The following is a 21,347-nucleotide window of genomic DNA, read 5'->3' as shown; positions in this document are numbered from 1 at the left end:
CTGTGTGCAGAGCACTGGACTAAGCGCTTGGGAAGTACAAGTTTGGCCCCTTGTCGAACGTGGGGCTCACAGTCTCGGTCCCCATTTCACAGATGAGGTAGTTGAGGCCCAGAGAAGTGAAGTGACTTGCCCAGGGTCACACAGCAGACAAGTGGCGGAGCTGGGATGAGTACCTATGACCTTCCAACTGCCAGACCCACGCTCTATCCGCTATGCCATGCTCGAAACTACCCCAGCGCTTAGCCAGCTGGTGAATCGTACTTGTTATTATTACTATTATTCGAGTTAGGTTGGACGCAGTTCTCGTCCCACACCGAACTCACAGTAGGAGGAAGGACGGGAATTGGATCCCCATTTTGGGAAATCAATCAATCATATTTATTGAGCGCTTACTGTGTGCAGAGCACTGTATTAAGCGCTTGGGAAGTACAAGTTGGCAACATAGAGAGACAGTCCCTACCCAACAGTGGGCTCACAGTCTAAAAGTGGAAATGAAGTGACTTGGGGGTGCCCCCCACCCGCCACCCCTGTTGTCCTCTGCCCGTGGGGCCGCTGAGATGGGGCAAGCCCTGCTTCCCCTCTGACCTCTGCAATGACATCAGCCAATGTAGACAAATCTAGTGTGTTTATTGAGTGCAGGGGAAGGGGGCGAATACAGCAGCGGGGGGAAAGGGAGGAGCGGACGGGTTGGGGGGCGGTGGGGACACTACAGCCTTTGGAGTTTGCTCAGGACGGACGCCCTCCGCGTCCCCCTGCGGCCTCACCCCTTCTTAGGGGAGCGGGAAAAGCTGCAGATATTGGCGAGCTCGGGCTGTCCCGGTTATGACTCGAACCCAGAGCCACTTAAGGCATCGGTCCCCGCCTCGCCCACCCTTGTCCCGTCTTTTGTCTGGTTAAATGGAGGGCGCAGGGGCCTGGAAAGGAGCGAGGTCGGTGGGCCTCCGCCGCCACCTTCTCCCAAGGTCTCCCATCCCTCTCCCCTCGGCCCCGGGTCTCCCCGAGTGGGAGAAGGGGGAAAAAGAGTCTGAGGGTCCCCGAGGAGACCCTGAGGAGAAGGGGAAGGTGGCAGAGGGGGAGGCTCTCGTGCCCGGCCCAAGGGGCGTCAGGCGGAAACGAGAAGCAAACTCACGGTGGTGGGAGAAGGCCCCTGAGCCTCCCTCCTGGCCCGCTGGTTTTGGGGGGCGGGTAAAGGGGGGCAAAGCTCTTTGGTTCGGCACTAGCGCTGGCGGAAAAAGAAATGATCTGAAGAAAAATAGACTGGTTTTTGGTTTCTCTCGGCGGGGCGGGGGGCCAAGGGAAGGGCGGCAGGCAGCGGCAAGGCACGCGACAAGTGGGAGTTTGGATATTTTTCTCTGCAGTATAAAACTGTCGTAGAAAATTACATGTTTCTTAGAAAAAAACACAAGACAAAAAACTTGGAGGCTTTTTTGGCTTCAGGAGCCCCCCCCCAAACTGGGGAGGGGGGGTGGGGGCGTGGGGGGGGGCGGCTGCCAGGCCCCCCTTCCCTCCACCGACTGCTCTCACATGATGCTGCAGTTCTGCGGCGTCTGAAAAAGGGAGAGAGACCCGAGGTTGGTGGCGGGGCGGCCCTGGGGACCCCCTCTCCCCGCGAGTGCTGGTCGAGGGCGCAGTCGTTTCCCACCCGTCTCATCATCGTCGATCGTATTTATTGAGCGCTTACTGTGTGCAGAGCACTGGACTAAGCGCTTGGGAAGTACAAGTTGGCAACATAACTCCAAGGTCTCCCCGCCCCGGGAGAGCAGGGGTGAGTCGGGCTGCAGAGGAGCAGGCTCGCCATAATAATAACACCACGTAATAATATAATATAATATAATATATAATATAATGTAACATAATATAACATAATATAATAAATATAATATAATGTATAATATAATATATAATATAATATAATATATAATATAATAATATGATAGTAACGTCATAATAATAGCACAGCATGGCTCAGTGGAAAGAGCACGGGCTTTGGAGTCGGAGGTCATGGCTCCGCCACATGTCTGCTGTGTGACCTTGGGACCTGTGTGACCTTGGGCAAGGCACTTAACTTCTCTGAGCCTCGTCTAGAAAATGGGGATTAAGACGGTGAGCCCCCCGTGGGACAACCTGATCACCTTGTATCCCCCCCCAGCGCTTAGAACAGTGCTTTGCACATAGTAAGCGCTTAACAAATGCCCTCATGATTATTATTATTAATAACGATAATAGTGGTATCTCTCATGCGCTTACTATGTGCCAAGTGCTATAATAAGCCCCTGGGTGGATAATAATAATAATAATAATGATGGCATTTATTAAGTGCTTCCTCTGTGCCAAGCACTGTTCTAAGCAGTGGGGAGGTTCCAAGGTGATCAGGTTGTCCCACGGGGGGCTCACAGTCTTCATCCCCAGTTTACAGATGAGGTAACTGAGGCTCAGAGAAGTGAAGTGACTTGCCCAAAGTCACACGGCTGACAAGTGTGACTTGTCATTTTCATCTGTAAAATGGCAATTAAGACTGTGAGCCCCCCGTGGGACAACCTGATCACCTTGTAACCTCCCCAGTGCTTAGAACAGTGCTTTGCACATAGTAAGTGCTTAACAAATGCCATTATTATTATTATTTATTAAGTGGCGGAGCCGGGATTTGAACCCATGACCTCTGACTCCAAAGCTCGTGCTCTTTCCACTGAGCCACGCTGCTTCTCAACTAAACCGGGTTGGACATAGTCCCCCGTCTCACATGGGGCTCCCAGTCACAATCCCCATTTTACAGCCGAGGTCGCTGAGGCCCGGAGAAATGAAATGACTTGGCCAAGGTCACACGGCAAGAAGACGGTGGAGCCGGGGTCAGAACTCGGGTCCTCCTGACTCCCGGAGAAATGAAATGACTTGGCCAAGGTCACACGGCAAGAAGACGGTGGAGCCGGGGTCAGAACTCGGGTCCTCCTGACTCCCGGAGAAATGAAATGACTTGGCCAAGGTCACAGAGCAGGACGGTGGTGGAGCCGGGGTCAGAACTCGGGTCCTCCTGACTCCGGGAGAAGTGAAATGACTTGGCTAAGGTCACAAGGCAGGAAGGTGGTGGAGCCGGGATCAGAACCCGGGTCCTCCTGACTCCCGGAGAAGTGAAATGACTTGGCCAAGGTCACAGAGCAGGACGGCGGCGGAGCCGGGATCAGAACCCGGGTCCTCCTGACTCCCGGAGGAAATGCAATGACTTGGCCAAGGTCACACGGCAGGACGGTGGCGGAGCCGGGATCAGAACCCGGGTCCTCCTGACTCCCGGAGGAAATGCAATGACTTGGCCAGGGTCACACGGCAGGACGGCGGCGGAGCCGGGATCAGAACCCGGGTCCTCCTGACTCCCGGAGAAGTGAAATGACCTGGCCAAGGTCACAGAGCAGGACGGCGGTGGAGCCGGGATCAGAACCTGGGTCCTCCTTACGCCCAGAGAAATGAAATGACTTGGCCAAGGTCACACGGCAGGACGGCGGCGGAGCCGGGATCAGAACCCGGGTCCTCCTGACTCCCGGAGGAAATGCAATGACTTGGCCAGGGTCACACGGCAGGAAGGCGGCGGAGCCGGGATGAGAACCGCTGGGATCCCGCCACCCGGGGGTCCCGCTGTACCCCGTAGGCCTTGCCGCTCTCCCCGCCCCTGTCACGGTGCCCGGGGGAGGAGGGCAGGGAGGGCACTGACCTGGGTGCGGGGGGCACCGTTGCCCAGGACGTAGGAACGGGTGACCAGTGAGTCCCCGAAGCCGCCGCCCCCGCTGCCCCCGACGCTCCGGAAGCTTCGGGTGATGGTGACGCTGGAGGCCGAGGAGCCGGACGACACGGAGCCGCCCGCCGCCTGCGCCCCGGCCCCCGCCCCCGCCGCCTTGTCCGCCGGCTGACCGCACGTCCCGCACAGCACCGTGCGGGACCGCAGGTTGTACTCGGCCGGGTCCCCGGAGCAGTGGGCGCCCTGTGAGGGGTGGCGGGGAGCGGCGGGGAAGGAGGGGAGACAAGGCTCAGGCAGGAGGGGGTGGGGGGGATGCCGTCTTGGGGGAGGAGGGGCCGCCTCCTGCCCCCCGGGCCCGGGGGAAGGGCCGGGACAGGGGCCGGGGGGGCTGCCGCCGCCTCCCGTCTGTCCTCCGGGATCAATGGAAAGACCAGGCCCAGGCAGGAGGAGGCGAGGGAGCCGCCACGCGGGACCGTCAGGGAGCCCGGGCGCCTCCCGTCCGTCTGCCGGGACGAGAGGGAACGAGGCCCGGGCAGGACGGGATGGGGGCCGCCCGTCTTGGGGGACCAGAAGGCGGTAGGCGCGGAGCTGGCCCCCCAGGGAAGGTGGGAGGAGGGACCCCCGGGACGGCACGGCTTCGGCCCGGGCGGGAATCCGGCCCGGGGCCCGGCCGAGCGGCTGCCCCCTCCCCAAAACCCCCGCCTCCTGGGGAAGGGGGGAGACTCTCGGCCCCCGCCCGGACCCCCGGGCCGGAGCCGGCGGCAGCAGCGGTTGGGGTGGGTCGGGGGGGGGGGGGGGTGTCAGTGGGGTGGGTAGCCCGGGCAGAGAGAAATCAAAGGTTTAGAACAAAAAGAGACAGAAAAACTGCAGTGCGGAGGCATGGGCGGTGCGGCGGAGGGGCCGGGCGGGCCAGCGGGCTCAGCGTCGGGTGCCACTCACGTGGTGGTGGTGGTGGTGGTGGTGTAACACGGCGTCCCCGTCCTCCTCGTCCTCGTCCTCGTCGTTGGCCAGAACCACCGAGCGGACCAGCTTCCTCATGGCCACCTCCTGCGGGAAGGGACGGGCCCGACTCTGAGTCCAACGGCGGCAGGGAAGGTGACGCGGGGGCTCCCGGGGACGGGGACTGAGGAGGCCGCGGCCCCCCTCGGCCGCCCGGCCCTTCTGTGGAACTTATCTGTATCCGTGTCCGTCCCCTCTCTTGGCCGGAAGCTCGTGTGGGCAGGGAACGTGCCTGTCCTACGGTTCCCGGGCGCTTAGTTCAGTGCTCGGCACGCGGTAGGCGCTCAGTAAATACGATCGGCTGATTGACTGATGAATCCGGGAGTCACATCGGTGTGGATCAAATGGCAGGCGCAGCTAAGGGTTGCGGGGAGGCCTGGGGCCTGCATCGCTGCCGTTGGCTTCGAAGCTGTCCATCCCCTTGCCCCCTCCGACCTCCCATCCCTTCTGTCCTTCTCCCTCGCAGCCCACACCCTCCGCTCCTCTGCCGCCACTAATCTCCTCACCGGGCCTCGTTCTCGCCCGTCCCGCCGTCGACCCCCGGCCCACATCCTTCCCCCGGGCCCGGAATGCCCTCCCTCTGCCCATCCGCCCAGCTCGCTCTCTTCCTCCCTTCAAGGCCCTACTGAGAGCTCACCTCCTCCAGGAGGCCTTCCCACACTGAGCTCCCCTTTTCCTCTGCTCCTCCTCCCCCTTCCCCTCCCCAAAGCACTTGTGAATATTTGTATATATGTGTTACTCTATTCACTTCATCAATGATGTGTACATATCCAGGGTGGGCCTGGAATGCCCCCAATCCCTCTGCCCATCCGCCAAGCTCGCTCTCTTCCTCCCTTCAAGGCCCTGCTGACAGCTCACCTCCTCCAGGAGGCCTTCCCAGACTGAGACCCTTCCTTCCTCTCCCCCTCATCATCCCCCCCATCTTAACTCCTTCCCTTCCCCACAGCACCTGTATATATGTATATATGTTTGTACATATTTATAACTCTATTTATTTATTTTACTTGCACATATCTATTCTATTTATTTTATTTTGTTAGTCTGTTTGGTTTTGTTCTCTGTCTCCCCCTTTTAGACTGTGAGCCCACTGTTGGGTAGGGACTGTCTCTATATGTTGCCAATTTGTACTTCCCAAGCGCTTAGTACAGTGCTCTGCACATAGTAAGTGCTCAATAAATACGATTGATGATGATGATGATATCTATAATTCTATTTATCTATTCTGATGGCATTGACACCTGTCTACTTGTTTTGTCGTCTGTCTCCCCCTTCTAGACTGTGAGCCCATTGTTGGGTAGGGACCATCTCTGTTGCCAAATTGTACTTTCCAACAGTGCTCTGCACACAGCAGGTGCTCAATAAATACGACTGAATGACTATTTACCTGTTTCGATGCTATTCGTTCAATCGTATTTACTGAGCGCTTACTGTGTGCAGGGCTGTACTAAGCGCTTGGGAAGCACAAGTCGGCAACAGAGACAGTCCCTACCCAACAACGGGCTCACAGTCTAGAAGGGGGAGACGGACTTTATTCATTCACTCAGTCGTATTTATTGAGCACTTACTGTGTGCAGAGCACTGTACTAAGCGCTTGGGAAGTACAAGTCTGTGTACTGTGACTAAACCAGGACTGGTTATTTCTCCATCCTGACGGTGTATGTATCTGTGAAATGTTTATGTATGATAATGTGGGGAAGCAATGTGGTGGGTGATAGTTACACTGTACTCCTCCAAAGGCTGAGGATCGAGTAAGAGTTGAATAAAAATGATGGACTGGGCTGGAGAACAACCATGAGGTCCACACCCTCCGGTCCTCTGCCGCTAATCTCCTTCCTCTCCCACTCCAATATAATAATAATAATAATAATTTTAATAATAAAAATAATGGCATTTGTTAAGCGCTTACTATGTGCAAAGCACTGTTCTAAGCGCTGGGGGGATACAAGGTGATCAGGTTGTCCCACGGGGGGCTCACAGTCTTATTCCCCATTTTACAAATGAGGTAACTGAGGCTCAGAGAAGTTAAGTGACTTGCCCAAGGCCACACAGCAGACATGTGGTGGAGCCGGGATTCGAACCCACGACCTCCGACTCCAAAGCTTGTGCTCTTTCCGCTGAGTTTTGTTTTGTTGTCCGTCTCCCCCTTCTAGACTGGGAGCCCGCTGTTGGGTAGGGCCCGTCTCTATGCGTTGCCAACCTGGACTTCCCAAGCGCTTAGTCCAGTGCTCAGCACACAGTAAGCGCTCAATAAATACGATTGAATGAATGAATGAATGAACAAGTCGTTTGTTTTGTTGTCTCTCCCTTCTAGACTCTGAGCCCATTGCTGGGTAGGGATTGTCTCTGTCTGTTCATTCATTCAATCGTATTTATTAAGTGCTTACTGTGTGCAGAGCACTGGACTAAGCGCTTGGGAAGTGCAAGTTGGCAACATATAGAGACGGTCCCTACCCGACAGTGGGCTCACAGTCTGCTGCCGAATTGTACTTTCCAAGGGCTTAGTCCAGTGCTCTGCACACAGTAAGCCCTCAATAAATGCGAATGAATGAATGAATGAATGAATGAATGAATGAATGAATGAATGAATGAATCTCGGAGCCAGAGCGGCTCAGTTACCACCTCTAGCCGCCAGAGGGCAGCGGCGGCCGGTTTGTTTTGTTTTGTTGTCTGTCTCTCCCTTCTAATTAATAATAATGGCATTTTGTTAAAAGTGCTTACTATGTGCAGAGCACTGTTCTAAGCGCTGGGGGGGTTACAAGGTGATCAAGTTGTCCCACATGGGGCTCACGGCCTTAAACCCCATTTTACAGATGAGGCAACTTCCCCCTCTCCATCCCCCCCATCTTACCTCCTTCCCTTCCCCACAGCACCTGTATATATGTATATATGTCTGTACATATTTATTACTCTATTTTTTAATTTTATTTGTATATATCTATTCTATTTATTTTATTTTGTTAGTACGTTTGGTTTTGTTCTCTGTCTCCCCCTTTTAGACTGTGAGCCCACTGTTGGGTAGGGACTGTCTCTAGATGTTGCCAATTTGTACTTCCCAAGCGCTTAACACAGTGCTCTGCACATAGTAAGCGCTCAATAAATACGATTGCTGCTGATGATGATGATGAGGCTCAGAGAAGTTAAGTGACTCGCCCAAGGTCACACAGCAGACGTGTGGTGGAGTCGGAATTCGAACCCAGGGCCTCTGACTCCAAAGCCCGTGCTCTCTCCACTGAGCCACGCTGCTCCTTCTAGACCGTGAGCCCATTGTTGGGTAGGGATTGTCTCTGTCTGTTGCTGAATTGTACTTTCCAAGGGCTTAGTCCAGTGCTCTGCACACAGTAAGCTCTCAATAAATGCGACCGAATGAATGAATGAATGAATCCTTCCTCTCCCCCTCGTCCCCCTCTCCATCCCCCCATCTTACCTCCTTCCCTTCCCTACAGCACCTGTATATATGTATATATGGTTGCACATATTTATTACTCTATTTATTTATTTATTTATTTATTTTACTTGTACATTTCTATCCTATTTATTTTATTTTGTTGGTATGTTTGGTTTTGTTCTGTCTCCCCCTTTTAGACTGTGAGCCCACTGTTGGGTAGGGACTATCTCTATGTGTTGCCAATTTGTACTTCCCAAGCGCTTAGTACAGTGCTCTGCACATAGTAAGCGCTCAATAAATACGATTGATTGATTGATTGATTGATTGAATCTCGGAGCCAGAGCGGCTCAGTTACCACCTCTGGCCGCCAGAGGGCAGCGGCGGCCGGCAGGGTCCGGGTTCAGTCCCAGCCTCCCGCCGCTAGAGGGCAGCGGCGGCCGCGCGGGGCCGGGGCGGGGTCTGCCGTTAGCAACTCTGGCCGCCAGAGGGCAGCGGGGGCGGGGCGGGGTCCGGGATCAGTCCCAGCCTCTCGCCGCTAGAGGGCAGCGACGGCAGGGCGGGGCCGGGGGTGGGGCGGGGTCTGCCGATACCACCTCTGGCCGCCAGAGGGCAGCGGGGGCGGGGCGGGGTCCGGGTTCAGTCCCAGCCTCTCGCCGCTAGAGGGCAGCGGCGGCAGCGCGGGGCCGGGGGGTGGGGCGGGGTCTACCGTTACCATCTCTGGCCGCCAGAGGGCAACGGAGGCGGGGCGGGGTCCGGGTTCAGTCCCAGCCTCTCGCCGCTAGAGGGCAGCGGCGCCCGCGCGGGGCCGGGGCGGGGTCTGCCGTTACCACCTCTGGCCGCCAGAGGGCAGCGGGGGCGAGGCGGTGTCCGGGGTCAGTCCCAGCCTCTCGCCGCTAGAGGGCAGTGGTGACGGGCCGGGGGCCGGGGGTCTGGGGTAATATTCATTCATTCATTCATTCATTCAATCGTATTTATTGAGCGCTTACTGTGTGCAGACCACTGTACTAAGCGCTTGGGAAGTACAAGTTGGCTTAATAAAGTGCTTTGCACACAGTAAGCGCTCAATAAATACGACTGAATGAAAAGTTGGCAACATCTAGAGACGGTCCCTACCCAACAGTGGGCTCACAGTCTAGAAGGGGGAGACAGAGAACGAAACAAAACATATTAACAAAATAAAATAAATAAATATGTACAAATAAAATAGATAATAAATGAATTATATAATAATAAGAATGAAATTTGTTAAGCGCTTACTATGTGCAAAGCACTGTTCTAAGCGCTGGGGGGATACAAGGTGATCAGGTGGTCAATCAATCAATCAATCGTATTTACTGAGCGCTTACCGTGTGCAGAGCACTGTACTAAGCGCTTGGGAAGTCCAAGTTGGCAACATATAGAGACAGTCCCTACCCAACAGTGGGCTCACGGTCTAAAAGGGAGAGAGGTGGTCCCACGTGGGGCTCACAGTCTTCATCCCCCTTTGACAGATGAGGGAACTGAGGCCCCGAGAAGTGAAGTGACATGCCCAAGGTCACACAGCTGCCAAGTGGCGGAGTCAGGATTCGAACCCATGACCCCAGACTCCAAAGCCCGGGCTCTTTCCACTGAGCCTCGCTGTACTGACCTCTCCCGTGGAATTGATGAGGGCCGTGCGCAGGCTGTTCCCGCAGCCCCACGAGGTCTGCGCCTTCCACACCATGTCAGTCGGGGGGCTGTGCGTGGCCCCGGCGCCCGATGCCCAGATCTGGGGAAGGGGGACAGAGGGATTGTTAGGCCGAGACCCTCCCCCCCCGCCGCCACCATCCCTGCCCTCCCCCAACCTCTAATAATAATACATACAATAATAATAATAATAATGCAAGGTGATCAGGTTGTCCCACGGGGGGCTTTCAGTCTTCATCCCCATTTTCCAGATGAGGTCACTGAGGCCCAGAGAAGTGACTTGCCCAAAGTCACCCAGCTGATGAACCCATGACCCCTGACTCCAAAGCCCGGGCTCTTTCCACGGAGCCACGCTGCTTCTCCCCACTGTAAGCTGGTTGGGGGCGGGGAATGTGATTCTTTACCATTGCTCTGTCCTCTCCCGAGCGCTTAGTCCGGTGCTCTGCACACGGTAAAGCGCCCAATAAATGCGATTGAAGGAAGGAAGGAATGACTCACCGTCACCACCTGCCCGGCCTTGAGGGTGAACTTGGGGGGGAAGCGGTAGGTGAGCAGCGGGTCGTCTCCGTTCTGACGCTTGATCTGCCAGTTACCCAGGGCCTGGTCCTAATGACGACAAGAAGAAGAACCGTGGTACTTGAGAAGCGCTTACTATGTGCCGAGCGCTGCTTTAAGCCCCGGGGTAGCTACACGGTCATCGGGTTGGACTCGGTCATTCATTCATACACTCGTATTTATTGAGCGCTTACTGTGTGCAGAGCACTGGACTAAGCGCTTGGGAAGTCCAAGTCGGCAACATCTAGAGCCAGTCCTTACCCAAAAACGGGCTCACAGTCTAGAAGGGAGAGACAGACAACAAAACACGTAGAGAGGTGTCAAAATCGTCAGAACAAATAGAATTAAAGCGATGGGCACGTCATCAACAATCAATCAATCGTATTTGAGTGCTTACCGTGTGCAGAGCACTGTACTAAGCGCTTGGGAAGTCCAAGTTGGCAACATATAGGGACAGTCCCTACCCAACAGTGGGCTCACAGTCTAAAAATAAATAGACTAGTAAATATGTACAAGTAAAATAAATAGAGTAATAAATCTGCACAAATATAGCCCACTGTTGGGTAGGGACTGTCTCTATATGTTGCCAATTTGTACTTCCCAAGCGCTTAGTACAGTGCTCTGCACATAGTAAGTGCTCAATAAATACAATTGATGATGATATACAAGTGCTGTGGGCAGGGGAAGGAGGTAGGGCGGGGGGGATGGGGAGGAGGAGAGGAGGAGTCCATATCTGTCCGTATCTAATAATAATAATAATGATGATGGCATTTATTAAGCGCTTACTATGTGCAAAGCACTGTTCTAAGAGCTTGGGGAGGTTACAAGGTGATCAGGTTGTCCCACGGGGGGGCTCACAATCTTAATCCCCATTTTACAGATGAGGTCACTGAGGCCCAGAGAATCAATCAATCAATCGTATTTGTTGAGTGCTTACCGTGTGCAGAGCACTGTACTAAGCGCTTGGGAAGTACAAGTCAGCAACACAGAGAGACAGTCCCTACCCAACAGTGGGCTCACAGTCTAGAGAATCAATCAATCGTATTTATTGAGCGCTTACCGTGTGCAGAGCACTGTACTAAGCGCTTGGGAAGTACAAGTCGGCAACATATAGAGACGGTCCCTACCCAACAGTGGGCTCACAGTCTAGAGAATCAATCGTATTTATTGAGCGCTTACCGTGTGCAGAGCACTGTACTAAGCGCTTGGGAAGTACAAGTCGGCAACATAGAGAGACAGTCCCTACCCAACAGTGGGCTCACAGTCTAGAGAATCAATCAATTGTATTTATTGAGCACTTACCGTGTGCAGAGCACTGTACTAAGCGCTTGGGAAGTACAAGTCGGCAACATAGAGAGACAGTCCCTACCCAACAGTGGGCTCATGGTCTAAAAGAAGTGAAGTGACTTGACCAAAGTCACACAGCTGACAATCGGCGGAGCCGGGATTGGAACCCATGACCTCTGACTCCAAAGCCCGGGCTGTTGTCCCCTGAGCCACGCTGCTTCTCTATTCTATTCTCTATCTATTAACGTCCGCCCAGGCAGCTCATTGTGGGCAGGGAGTGTGTCTGTTAATAATAATAATAATAATGATGGCGTTTGTTAAGCGCTTACTATGTGCAAAGCACTGTACTAAGCGCTGGGGAGGTAACAAGGTGATCAAGTTGTCCCACAGGGGGCTCACAGTCTTCATCCCCATTTTACAGATAAGGTAACTGAGGCACAGAGAAGTTAAGTGACTTGCCCAAAGTCACACAGCTGACAATCGGCGGAGCCGGGATTGGAACCCATGACCTCTGACTCCAAAGCCCGGGCTCTTTTCCGCTGAGCCACGCTGCTTCTCTATTCTATTCTCTATCTATTAACGCCCATCCAGAACGCTCGCTGTGGGCAGGGAGCGTGTCTGTTAATAATAATAATAATAATAATGACGGCATTTGTTAAGCGCTTACTATGTGCAAAGCACTGTACCAAGCGCTGGGGAGGTAACAAGGTGATCAGGTTGTCCCACAGGGGGCTCACAGTCTTAATTCCCATTTTACAGATAAGGTAACAGGCACAGAGAAGTGACGTGACTTGCCCAAAGTCACACAGCTTTTCTTGCCGTCCTCTCCCAAGCGCTCCGCACACGGTGGGCGCTCAGTAAATACGACCGGACGAACGGGTGGTTCCGCTCTGCTGAAGGTGGGGGGGGACACCGCCCCGCCGCCCCCGACCCCCACGGACCTCGCTGGACTTGTTCCGCAGCCGCACGAACTTTCCGTCCTCGTCCACCTCCTCGACGGCCACGCGGCCGCTGGTGCGAGCGTGCTGGGAGAAGTTGCTGCGGCTCTCGCTGGCCTCCAGTTTCCGCTTCTTGGTCACACTGCCGCCGCCACCGCCGCCACCACCACCGGCCCCGCCGCCGCTGCCGTGCGACGCGGCCCGGCCCCGGCTGCGCTGGGCGTTGGGGCTGGGGGACAGACGCAGCCTGGACGGGGCACAGAAAACACGGTCAAGAGCTAGGCCCCCGCCTTTCCTGTCACGGTATTCACTCCTTATTATAATAATAACAATAATAATGGCATTTATTAAGCGCTTACTACGCGCAAAGCACTGTTCTAAGCGCCGGGGAGGTCACAAGGCGATCGGGTTGTCCCACAGGCGGCCCTCAGTCAATCCCCGTTTTACAGATGAGGTCACCGAGCCGCGGAGAAGCGACTTGCCCAGAGTCACACAGCTCGACAACTGGCGGAGCCGGGATTTGAACCCATGACCACCGGCTCCAAAGCCCGGGCTCTTTCCTCCGAGCCACGCTGCCGCTTCTTATGATAATAATAATAACGATAGCGTTTATTAAGCGCTTACTATGTGCCAAGCACCGTTCTAAGCGCTGGGGGCTGTTACAAGGTGATCAGATTGTCCCACGGGGGGCTCACAGTCTTCATCCCCATTTTCCAGACGAGGTCACTGAGGCCCAGAGAAGTTAAGTGACTTGCCCAAGGTCACACAGCGGACGTGTGGCGGAGCCGGGATTTGAACCCATTACCTCTGACTCCAAAGTCCGTGCTCTTTTCCACTTTGCTTCTCAATGATAATTATTATGATAATAATAATCGTGGTATCCGTTGCCGGCTTACGGCGCGCCCGGCCCCGTATTGAGCGCTCGGGTGGAGACGGGGAAATCGGGCTGGACCCAGTCCCTGTCTCACACGGGGCTCACGGTCTCGATGCCCATTTTACAGGTGAGGAAACCGAGGCACAGAGAAGAAACGACTTGGCGGCAAACGGTGGAGTCGGCGTTAGAACCCGTGACCTTCTGATTCCCACGCGGGCTTCTAGCCGCTAAGCAGCACGGCACAGGGGAAAGAGCCCGGGCTTTGGAGTCAGAGGTCACGGGTTCAAATCCCGGCTCTGCCAACTGTCAGCTGGGTGACTTTGGGCAAGTCACTTCACTTCTCTGTGCCTCAGTTCCCTCATCTGGAAAAATGGGGATGAAAACTGTGAGCCCGCCACGGGACAACCTGATCACCTTGTAATAATAATAATGGCATTTATTAAGCGCTTACTATGTGCAAAGCACTGTTCTAAGCGCTGGGGGGATACAAGGTGATCAGGTTGTCCCACGGGGAGCTCACAATCAACCCCCATTTTACAGATGAGGGAACTGAGGCACGGAGAAGTAAAGTGACTTGCCCAAGGTCACACAGCTGACAATTGGCGGAGCCGGGATTTGAACCCACGACCACTGACTCCAAAGCCCGAGCTCTTTCCGCTGAGCCATGCTGCTTAACCTCCCCAGCGCTTAGAACAGTGCTTTGCACATAGTAAGCGCTTAACAAATACCATCATTATTATAATTAAGCCACAGGAAATAAGCATTCACTGTGCGCCAGACACTGTACTAAGCGCTGGGGAAGATACAAGAAGCAGCGTGGCTCAGTGGAAAGAGCACGGGCTGGGGAGCCAGAGGTTGTGGGTTCTAATCCCCGCTCCGCCACTTGTCAGCTGTGTGACCTTGGGCAAGTCACTTAACTTCTCGGAGCCTCAGTGACCTCATCTGTAAAATGGGGATGATGACTGTGAGCCCCCCAACCTGGTCACCTTATATCCCCGCAGCGCTTAGGACAGTGCTTTGCACATAGTAAGCACTTAACAAATGCCATTATTATTATTATTAACTTCTCTGGGCCTCAGTTCCCTCATCTTAAAATGGGGATGAAGACTGTGAGCCCCACGTGGGACAACCTGATCACCTTGTATCTCCCCCAGCGCTCAGAACAGTGCTTGGCACATAGTAAGCGCTTAATACCAACATTATTATTATTATTATTATTATTATTATACAAGGTAATCAGGAAGGACACAAGCCCTGTCCCACTTGGGGTTCATAGGGCAGGGAACGTTTCTGTTATATTGTTATATCATACTCTTTTTTTATGGCATTTGTTAAATCGATCAATCAATCAATCGTATTTATTGAGCGCTTACTGTGTGCAGAGCACTGTACTAAGCGCTTGGTTAAATACTCACTATGTGGCAGGACTGGACAAAGAGTTGGAGTAGAAACAGGATAAGGTTGGACACAGTCCCTGGTCCACCCGGGGCTCCCGCTCTTCACTGTTCACTTTTAGACCGTGAGCCCACTATTGGGTAGGGACTGTCTCTATATGTTGCCAATTTGTACTTCCCAAGCGCTTAGTACAGTGCTCTGCACATAGTAAGCGCTCAATAAATACGATTGATGATGATGATGTTCAGTACAGTGCTCTGCACCGATAAACACGGCTGACTGATCTGTCTTAACCCCCATTTTACACACGAGGTTCATTACTGAAGTGTCGTTCCTCAAGGGCTCAGCACAGTGCTCTGCCCCCAGGAAGCGCTCAATAAATATTCATTCATTCATGCAATCATATTTATTGAGCGCTTACTGTGTGCAGAGCACCGTACAAAGCGCTTGGGAAGTACAAGTTGGCAACATATGATTGCCCTCTCCATCCCCCCACCTTACCTCCTTCCCTTCCCCACAGCACCTGTATATATGTATATATGTTTATACATATTTATTACTCTATTTATTTATTTTGCTTGTACATATCTATTCTATTTATTTTATTTTGTGAGTATGTTTGGTTTTGTCCTCTGTCTCCCCATTTTAGACTGTGAGCCCACTGGTGGGTAGGGACTGTCTCTAGATGTTGCCAACTTGGACTTCCCAAGCGCTCAGTCCGGTGCTCTGCACACAGTCAGCGCTCAATAAATACGACTGATGATGACGATGATTACTGAAGTGTCGTTCCTCAAGTGCTCAGCACAGTGCTCTGCCCCCAAGAAGCGCTCAGTAGATATTCATTCATTCATGCAATCATATTTATTGAGCACTTACTGTGTGCAGAGCACCGTACTAAGCGCTTGGGAAGTACAAGTTGGCAACATATGATTGCCCTCTCCATCCCCCCACCTTACCTCCTTCCCTTCTCCACAGCACCTGTATATATGGATATGTGTTTATACATATTTATTACTCTATTTATTTATTTTGCTTGTACATATCTATTCTATTTATTTTATTTTGTTAGTATGTTTGGTTTTGTTCTCTGTCTCCCCCTTTTAGACTGTGAGCCCACTGTTGGGTAGGGACTGTCTCTAGATGTTGCCAATTTGTACTTCCCAAGCGCTCAGTACAGTGCTCTGCACACAGTCAGCGCTCAATAAATACGACTGATGATGATGATGATGATTACTGAAGTGTCGTTCCTCAAGTGCTCTGCCCCCAGGAAGCGCTCAATAAACATCCATTCATTCATGCAATCCTATTTATTGAGCGCTTACTGTGTGCAGGGCACCGTACGAAGCGCTTGGGAAGGACAAGTTGGCAACAGGTGATTGACTGACAGGTAACTGAGGCCCAGAGAAGCGAAGCGACCGGCCGCAGCAGGGAAGCGGCGGAGCGGGGGATCTGAACCCGGGTCCCGCCGACTCGCGGGTCCGGGATCGCTCCGCTAGGCCCCGCTGGGCCTACCCCTTCCCACCGTGCTGGTGCCCACCCCCCGCGGCCCCCTGTACCTCTCCTCCTCGCCCTCCAGCAGTTTGCGGTAGGCGTGGATCTCCATGTCCAGCGCCAGCTTGATGTCCAGCAGCTCCTGGTACTCGTCCAGCTGCTGCTGCATGCGCGCCCGCATTTCCGCCATCTCCCGCTCCTTCTCCGAAAGCAGCCGCCGGCTGGTGTCCCGCTCCCGGGCCAGGGCGTCCTCCAGGTCCCGCAGCTTCGCCTCCCGGGCCGCCAGCTGCGGGGAAGGGGCCCGTCAGGGGGGCCGGGGGGCCCTTCGGGGGGCCGGAGGGGACCCCCCCGGCCACCCGTCTCCTCCCTCGCTCCCCGCGGCCTACCTGCTTCTGCAGCTGGCTGAGCTGGGCGGACAGGCTGTCGATGCGGATGCGCGTCTGCTGCAGCTCCTCGTGGGCCGCTCCCGCCAGGTTGCTGTTTCTCTCGGCCGACTGGCGGGCATTGTCCAGCTGGAGGGGGCCGGGGGAGGCCGGAGTCAGTGCCGGGGATCGGGCAGGTGGGAGGGAGTGACCTCGGCCTCCCCCCTCTACCCTCAGCTGGTCACGGTCGGGGGACGGGTCTGCTAATTCCGCTGTCCTGTGCTCTCCTCACCGCCGGCCTTAAAGCCCCCCATCCCCTCGCCCCCTCCCGCCTCACCTCGCCGCTGTCCTCCTCCAACCCGGCCCGCACACTTGGCGCCTCTAACACCGACCTTTAGAAGTGAAGTGACCTGCCCGAGGTCACACAGCGGACAAGTGTGCTGAGACACAAACGTATTTATTCTGTTTATTTTATTTTGTTAATATCTTTTGTTTTGCCGTCTGTCTCCCCCTTCTAGACTGTGAGCCCACTGTTGGGTAGGGACCGTCTCTACACGTTGCCAACTTGGACTTCCCAAGCGCTTAGTCCAGTGCTCTGCACACCGTAAGCGCTCAATAAATACGATTGATTGATTGATTGACCTTCTCGCTGCCCCTCCGTCTCGTCCATCTCACGGCTGACCTCTCGCCTCCCTCCAGCCTGGAACACCCTCCATCCCCAAGTCCGACAGTGACTCCCCCCGCCAGCCTTCAAAGTCTCATGGCTTTGGCGGAAAGAGCCCGGGCTCCGGAGGCGGAGGACGTGGGTCCTAATCCCGGCTCCGCCACTTTCATTCGTTCATTCAATCGTATTTATTGAGCGCTTACTGTGTGCAGAGCACTGGACTAAGCGCTTGGCAAGTACAAGTTGGCAACATACAGAGACGGTCCCTACCCAACAGCGGGCTCACAGTCTAGAAGGGGGAGACAGACGACAAAACAAAACATATTAACAAAATAAATAGAATATGTCTGTGTCTCAGCACACCTGTCTGCTGTGTGACCTCGGGCAGGTCACTTCACTTCTCTGTGCCTCATTTACCCCATCTGTCTATTTATTTTGTTAATATGTTTTGTTGTCTGTCTCCCCCTTCTATTCATTCAATCGTATTTATTGAGCGCTTACTGTGTGCAGAGCACTCTACTAAGCGCTTGGGAAGTAGACTGTGAGTCCGCTGTTGGGTAGGGACTGTCTCTATATGTTGCCAACTTGGACTTCCCAAGCGCCTAATACAGTGCTCTGCACACAGTAAGCGTTCAATAAATATGATTGAATGATTGAACTGAGCGCGCCCTGTGGGACAACCTGATTGCCTGGTATCTATCCCAGAGCTTAGAACAGTGCTCAGCACATAGTACGTGCTTAACAAATACTGCAATTATTATTATTATTATTATTATTATTATTAAAGGCCCGACTCCTCCAAGAGGGTTTCCCTAACTAAGCCCTCGCTTTCCTCTTCTTCTTATTTTACTTGTACATATCTATTCTATTTATTTTATTTTGTTCATATGTTTGGTTTTGTTCTCCGTCTCCCCCTTCTAGACTGTGAGCCCACTGTTGGGTAGGGACTGTCTCTATACGTTGCCAACTTGGACTTCCCAAGCGCTTAGCCCAGTGCTCTGCACCCAGTAAGTGCTCTATAAATACGATTGATTCTTCCATTCCCTTCGGCCTCACCCTGATTTGCTCCCCGTGTTCATCCCCACCCCCCAGCCCCACATCGCTTATAATGTCCGTCTCTCCCTCTAGTCCGTGAGTTTGCCGTGGGCAGGGAATGCGTCTGTCTCGTCCAAGCGCTCAGCAGGGTGCTCCGCACTTAATAAAGTGCTCAATAAATACCGGTGATGGGGGGGGATCGGGGCCAGGGAGTTTGGGGGGGTGCAGGCGGGCACCTTGGCGGAGTAGGTCTTCTCCAGGTCCTTCTTGTATTGGTCCACCTGGTCCTCGTGTTGGGCCCGCAGGTCCTGCAGGGCGTCCGCCAGCTTGTTCTCAAACTCGCGCTGCTTCCCGCTGTCGATCTCCACCAGCCGAGTCTCGTGCCGCCGCTTCGTCTCCCGCAGCTCCTGGAAAGGGGGGGGACCAGAGAGGGTGAGAGACCCCTCGCCCCGGGGGCCTCCCCCGGCCCGCCCGCGGGCCCCCGCCGGCCCCGCACCTCGCTGTAGATGTTCTTCTGGAAATCGAGCTCCTCCTTGAGCGTCTGCAGCCGGTTCTCGGCGTCCACCCGGCGCAGCATCTCGTCCTGCAGCTGCTTCTTGGCCTCCCCGAGAGCCGCCTCCAGCTGCGGGGGGGAGGACAGTCAGGGTGGGAAGAGAGGGGGTCAGGATTCGGGGGGTCAGGGACCCTCGGGCCTCCCTGCCGATCCTGGGAGAATGGAGGGATCCTCGTCGGGCTAGACTGCGAGCCCGCTGTTGGGTAGGGACTGTCTCGATGGGTTGCCGACTTGTACTTCCCAAGCGCTTAGTACAGTGCTCTGCACACAGTAAGCGCTCAATAAATACGACTGATTGGTTGGAGGGGTGTATAGAGGTGGAATGACCCTCGGGGGGCTATGAGGGTGGAGGGGGAAAGGGGTGTAAGGACCCATAAGAGGCGAGGCGGCGTGACCCACGGGAGGCGAGTGGGGAAGGCTCATCATCATCAATCGTATTTATTGAGTCTAAAAGGATGGTGGAGGGGGAGAAGTGAGGGGGCCCTGGGGAGGTTGTTTGCACTCTGACCTTGGCCAACTGCCCCCGCAGCTCGTGCAGCTCCCCGTCCAGCGTGCGCTTCTCGCTCAGGGCCGTGCTGAGCGCCGCCTCCTTGGAGTTGAGCAGGGCCTCCAGGTCCTTGAGCCGGGCCTGGGCGGCCAGCAGGTCCCCCTCCTTCTTGGCATTGCTGGGGGCGGGAGGGGAGAGCCAGCGTGAGCCGGAAGGGACGGAGGGAAGGATGGACTGTACTCTCCCAAGCGCTCAGTACAGTGCTCTGCGGGTAATAAGCGCTCTCTAAGTAGGATTGCATGAAAGGGAGGGAGGGAGGGGCTGTTTCCCGCGGGCCCGGCAGAGCTGAGGACGGGTGGGCGGGAAATCCGCGATGCCAGAGGACCCCCCCGCCCGGGACACGGGACCCCTCCCTCCCCGTCCGGACCCCCGCCCGGGACAGATGACCCCCCCACTCCCTGGGCTCAGGACCCCCTGTTCCCCGTAGGGCAGAGGAAGTGGTCTCTTCTCACCCCTGCGACCACCACCCGCATGCCATCGTTAATAATAATGATGGCATTTATTAAGCGCTTACTATGTACAAAGCACTGCGCTAAGCGCTGGGGAGGTTAGAAGGTGATCAGGTTGTCCTGCGGGGGGCTCCCATTCTTCATCCCCATTTTCCAGATGAGGTCACTGAGGCGCAGAGAAGTGAAGTGATTTGCCCACAGTCACACAGCTGACAAGTGGGGGAGCGGGGATTTGAACCCATGACCTCTGACTCCAAAGCCCGGGGTCTTTCCACTGAGCCACGCTGCTTCTCGTAATCATTATTATTATAAAGCCCTCCAACAGCTCTGCCTCCATCCTACACACACACCCCCTCCGCGAGCTGGACCGCCACCTCGTCTATGTCGCCCACGACCCCTCTCCGACATCCTCCCTCCCCCTTCATGCGCACTCTCCCCACCGTCAAAGCCTTATTAATAATGTTATTTGTTAAGCGCTTACTATGCGCCAAGCAATGTTCTAAACACTGGGGTAGATGCAAGGTCAGCAGGTTGTCTAATGGGGGGGGGGTTTCACAGTCTTAATCCCCCATTTTACAGATGATGGTCAGAGAAGTGAAGGAGACAGGAGGAGTCAGAGGTCATGGGTTCAAATCCCGGCTCCGCCAACTGTCAGCTGTGTGTCCCTTCCCCACAGCACCTGTATATATGTATATATGTTTTTACATATTTATTACTCTATTTATTTATTTATTTTACTTGTACATATCTATTCTATTTATTTTATTTTGTTAGTATGTTTGGTTTTGTTCTCTGTCTCCCCCTCTTAGACTGTGAGCCCACTGTTGGGTAGGGACTGTCTCTATATGTTGCCAATTTGTACTTCCCAAGCGCTTAGTACAGTGCTCTGCACATAGTAAGCTCTCAATAAATATGATTGATGATGATGATGAAGACTGTGAGCCCCCCGTGGGACAACCTGCTGACCTTGTAACCTCCCCAGCGCTTACAACAGTGCTTTGCACATAGTAAGTGCTTAATAAATGCCATCATTATTATTATAAGTGGTGGAGCCGGGATTAGAACCCACATCCTCCTGTATATATGTATATATGTTTGTACACATTTATTGCTCTATTTATTTATTTATTTTACTTGTACATATCTATTCTATTTATTTTATTTTGCTAGTATGTTTGGTTTCGTTCTCTGTCTCCCCCTTTTAGACTGTGAGCCCACTGTTGGGTAGGGACTGTCTCTAGATGTTGCCAGCTTGTACTTCCCAAGCGCTTAGTACAGTGCTCTGCACACAGTAAGCGCTCAATAAATACGATTGATTGATTGATTGATCCTCTGATTCCCAAGCCCGCGTTCTTGCCCCTAAGCCACCCTGCTTCTTAAGGTCACGTCTCCTCCTTGAGGCCTTCCCCGATTAAGCCCTCTGT

The 21,347-nt window shown here is 54.1% G+C and overlaps 1 protein-coding gene across 1 annotated transcript in view; it reads right to left on the bottom strand.

Moving 5' to 3' along the window:
- Window positions 1-1,464: 1,464 nt before the first annotated feature.
- Window positions 1,465-21,347, bottom strand: part of LMNA (lamin A/C) — a 29,407-nt gene continuing 9,524 nt past the window's right edge. The window contains 11 exon segments of the mRNA XM_038768863.1: window positions 1,465-1,547; window positions 3,701-3,967; window positions 4,664-4,771; window positions 9,736-9,855; window positions 10,272-10,379; window positions 12,557-12,800; window positions 16,379-16,599; window positions 16,700-16,825; window positions 18,611-18,781; window positions 18,871-18,996; window positions 19,436-19,592. Of these exon segments, the coding sequence (XP_038624791.1) occupies window positions 1,521-1,547; window positions 3,701-3,967; window positions 4,664-4,771; window positions 9,736-9,855; window positions 10,272-10,379; window positions 12,557-12,800; window positions 16,379-16,599; window positions 16,700-16,825; window positions 18,611-18,781; window positions 18,871-18,996; window positions 19,436-19,592 (1,675 nt within the window). The 3' untranslated portion in view covers window positions 1,465-1,520.

Source organism: Tachyglossus aculeatus, chromosome Y4, assembly GCF_015852505.1.
Source record: "Tachyglossus aculeatus isolate mTacAcu1 chromosome Y4, mTacAcu1.pri, whole genome shotgun sequence".
Lineage (NCBI taxonomy): Eukaryota > Metazoa > Chordata > Mammalia > Monotremata > Tachyglossidae > Tachyglossus > Tachyglossus aculeatus.
The sequence above is the reverse complement of the archived record's forward strand: the minus strand, read 5'-3'. Positions and strand labels throughout refer to the sequence as shown.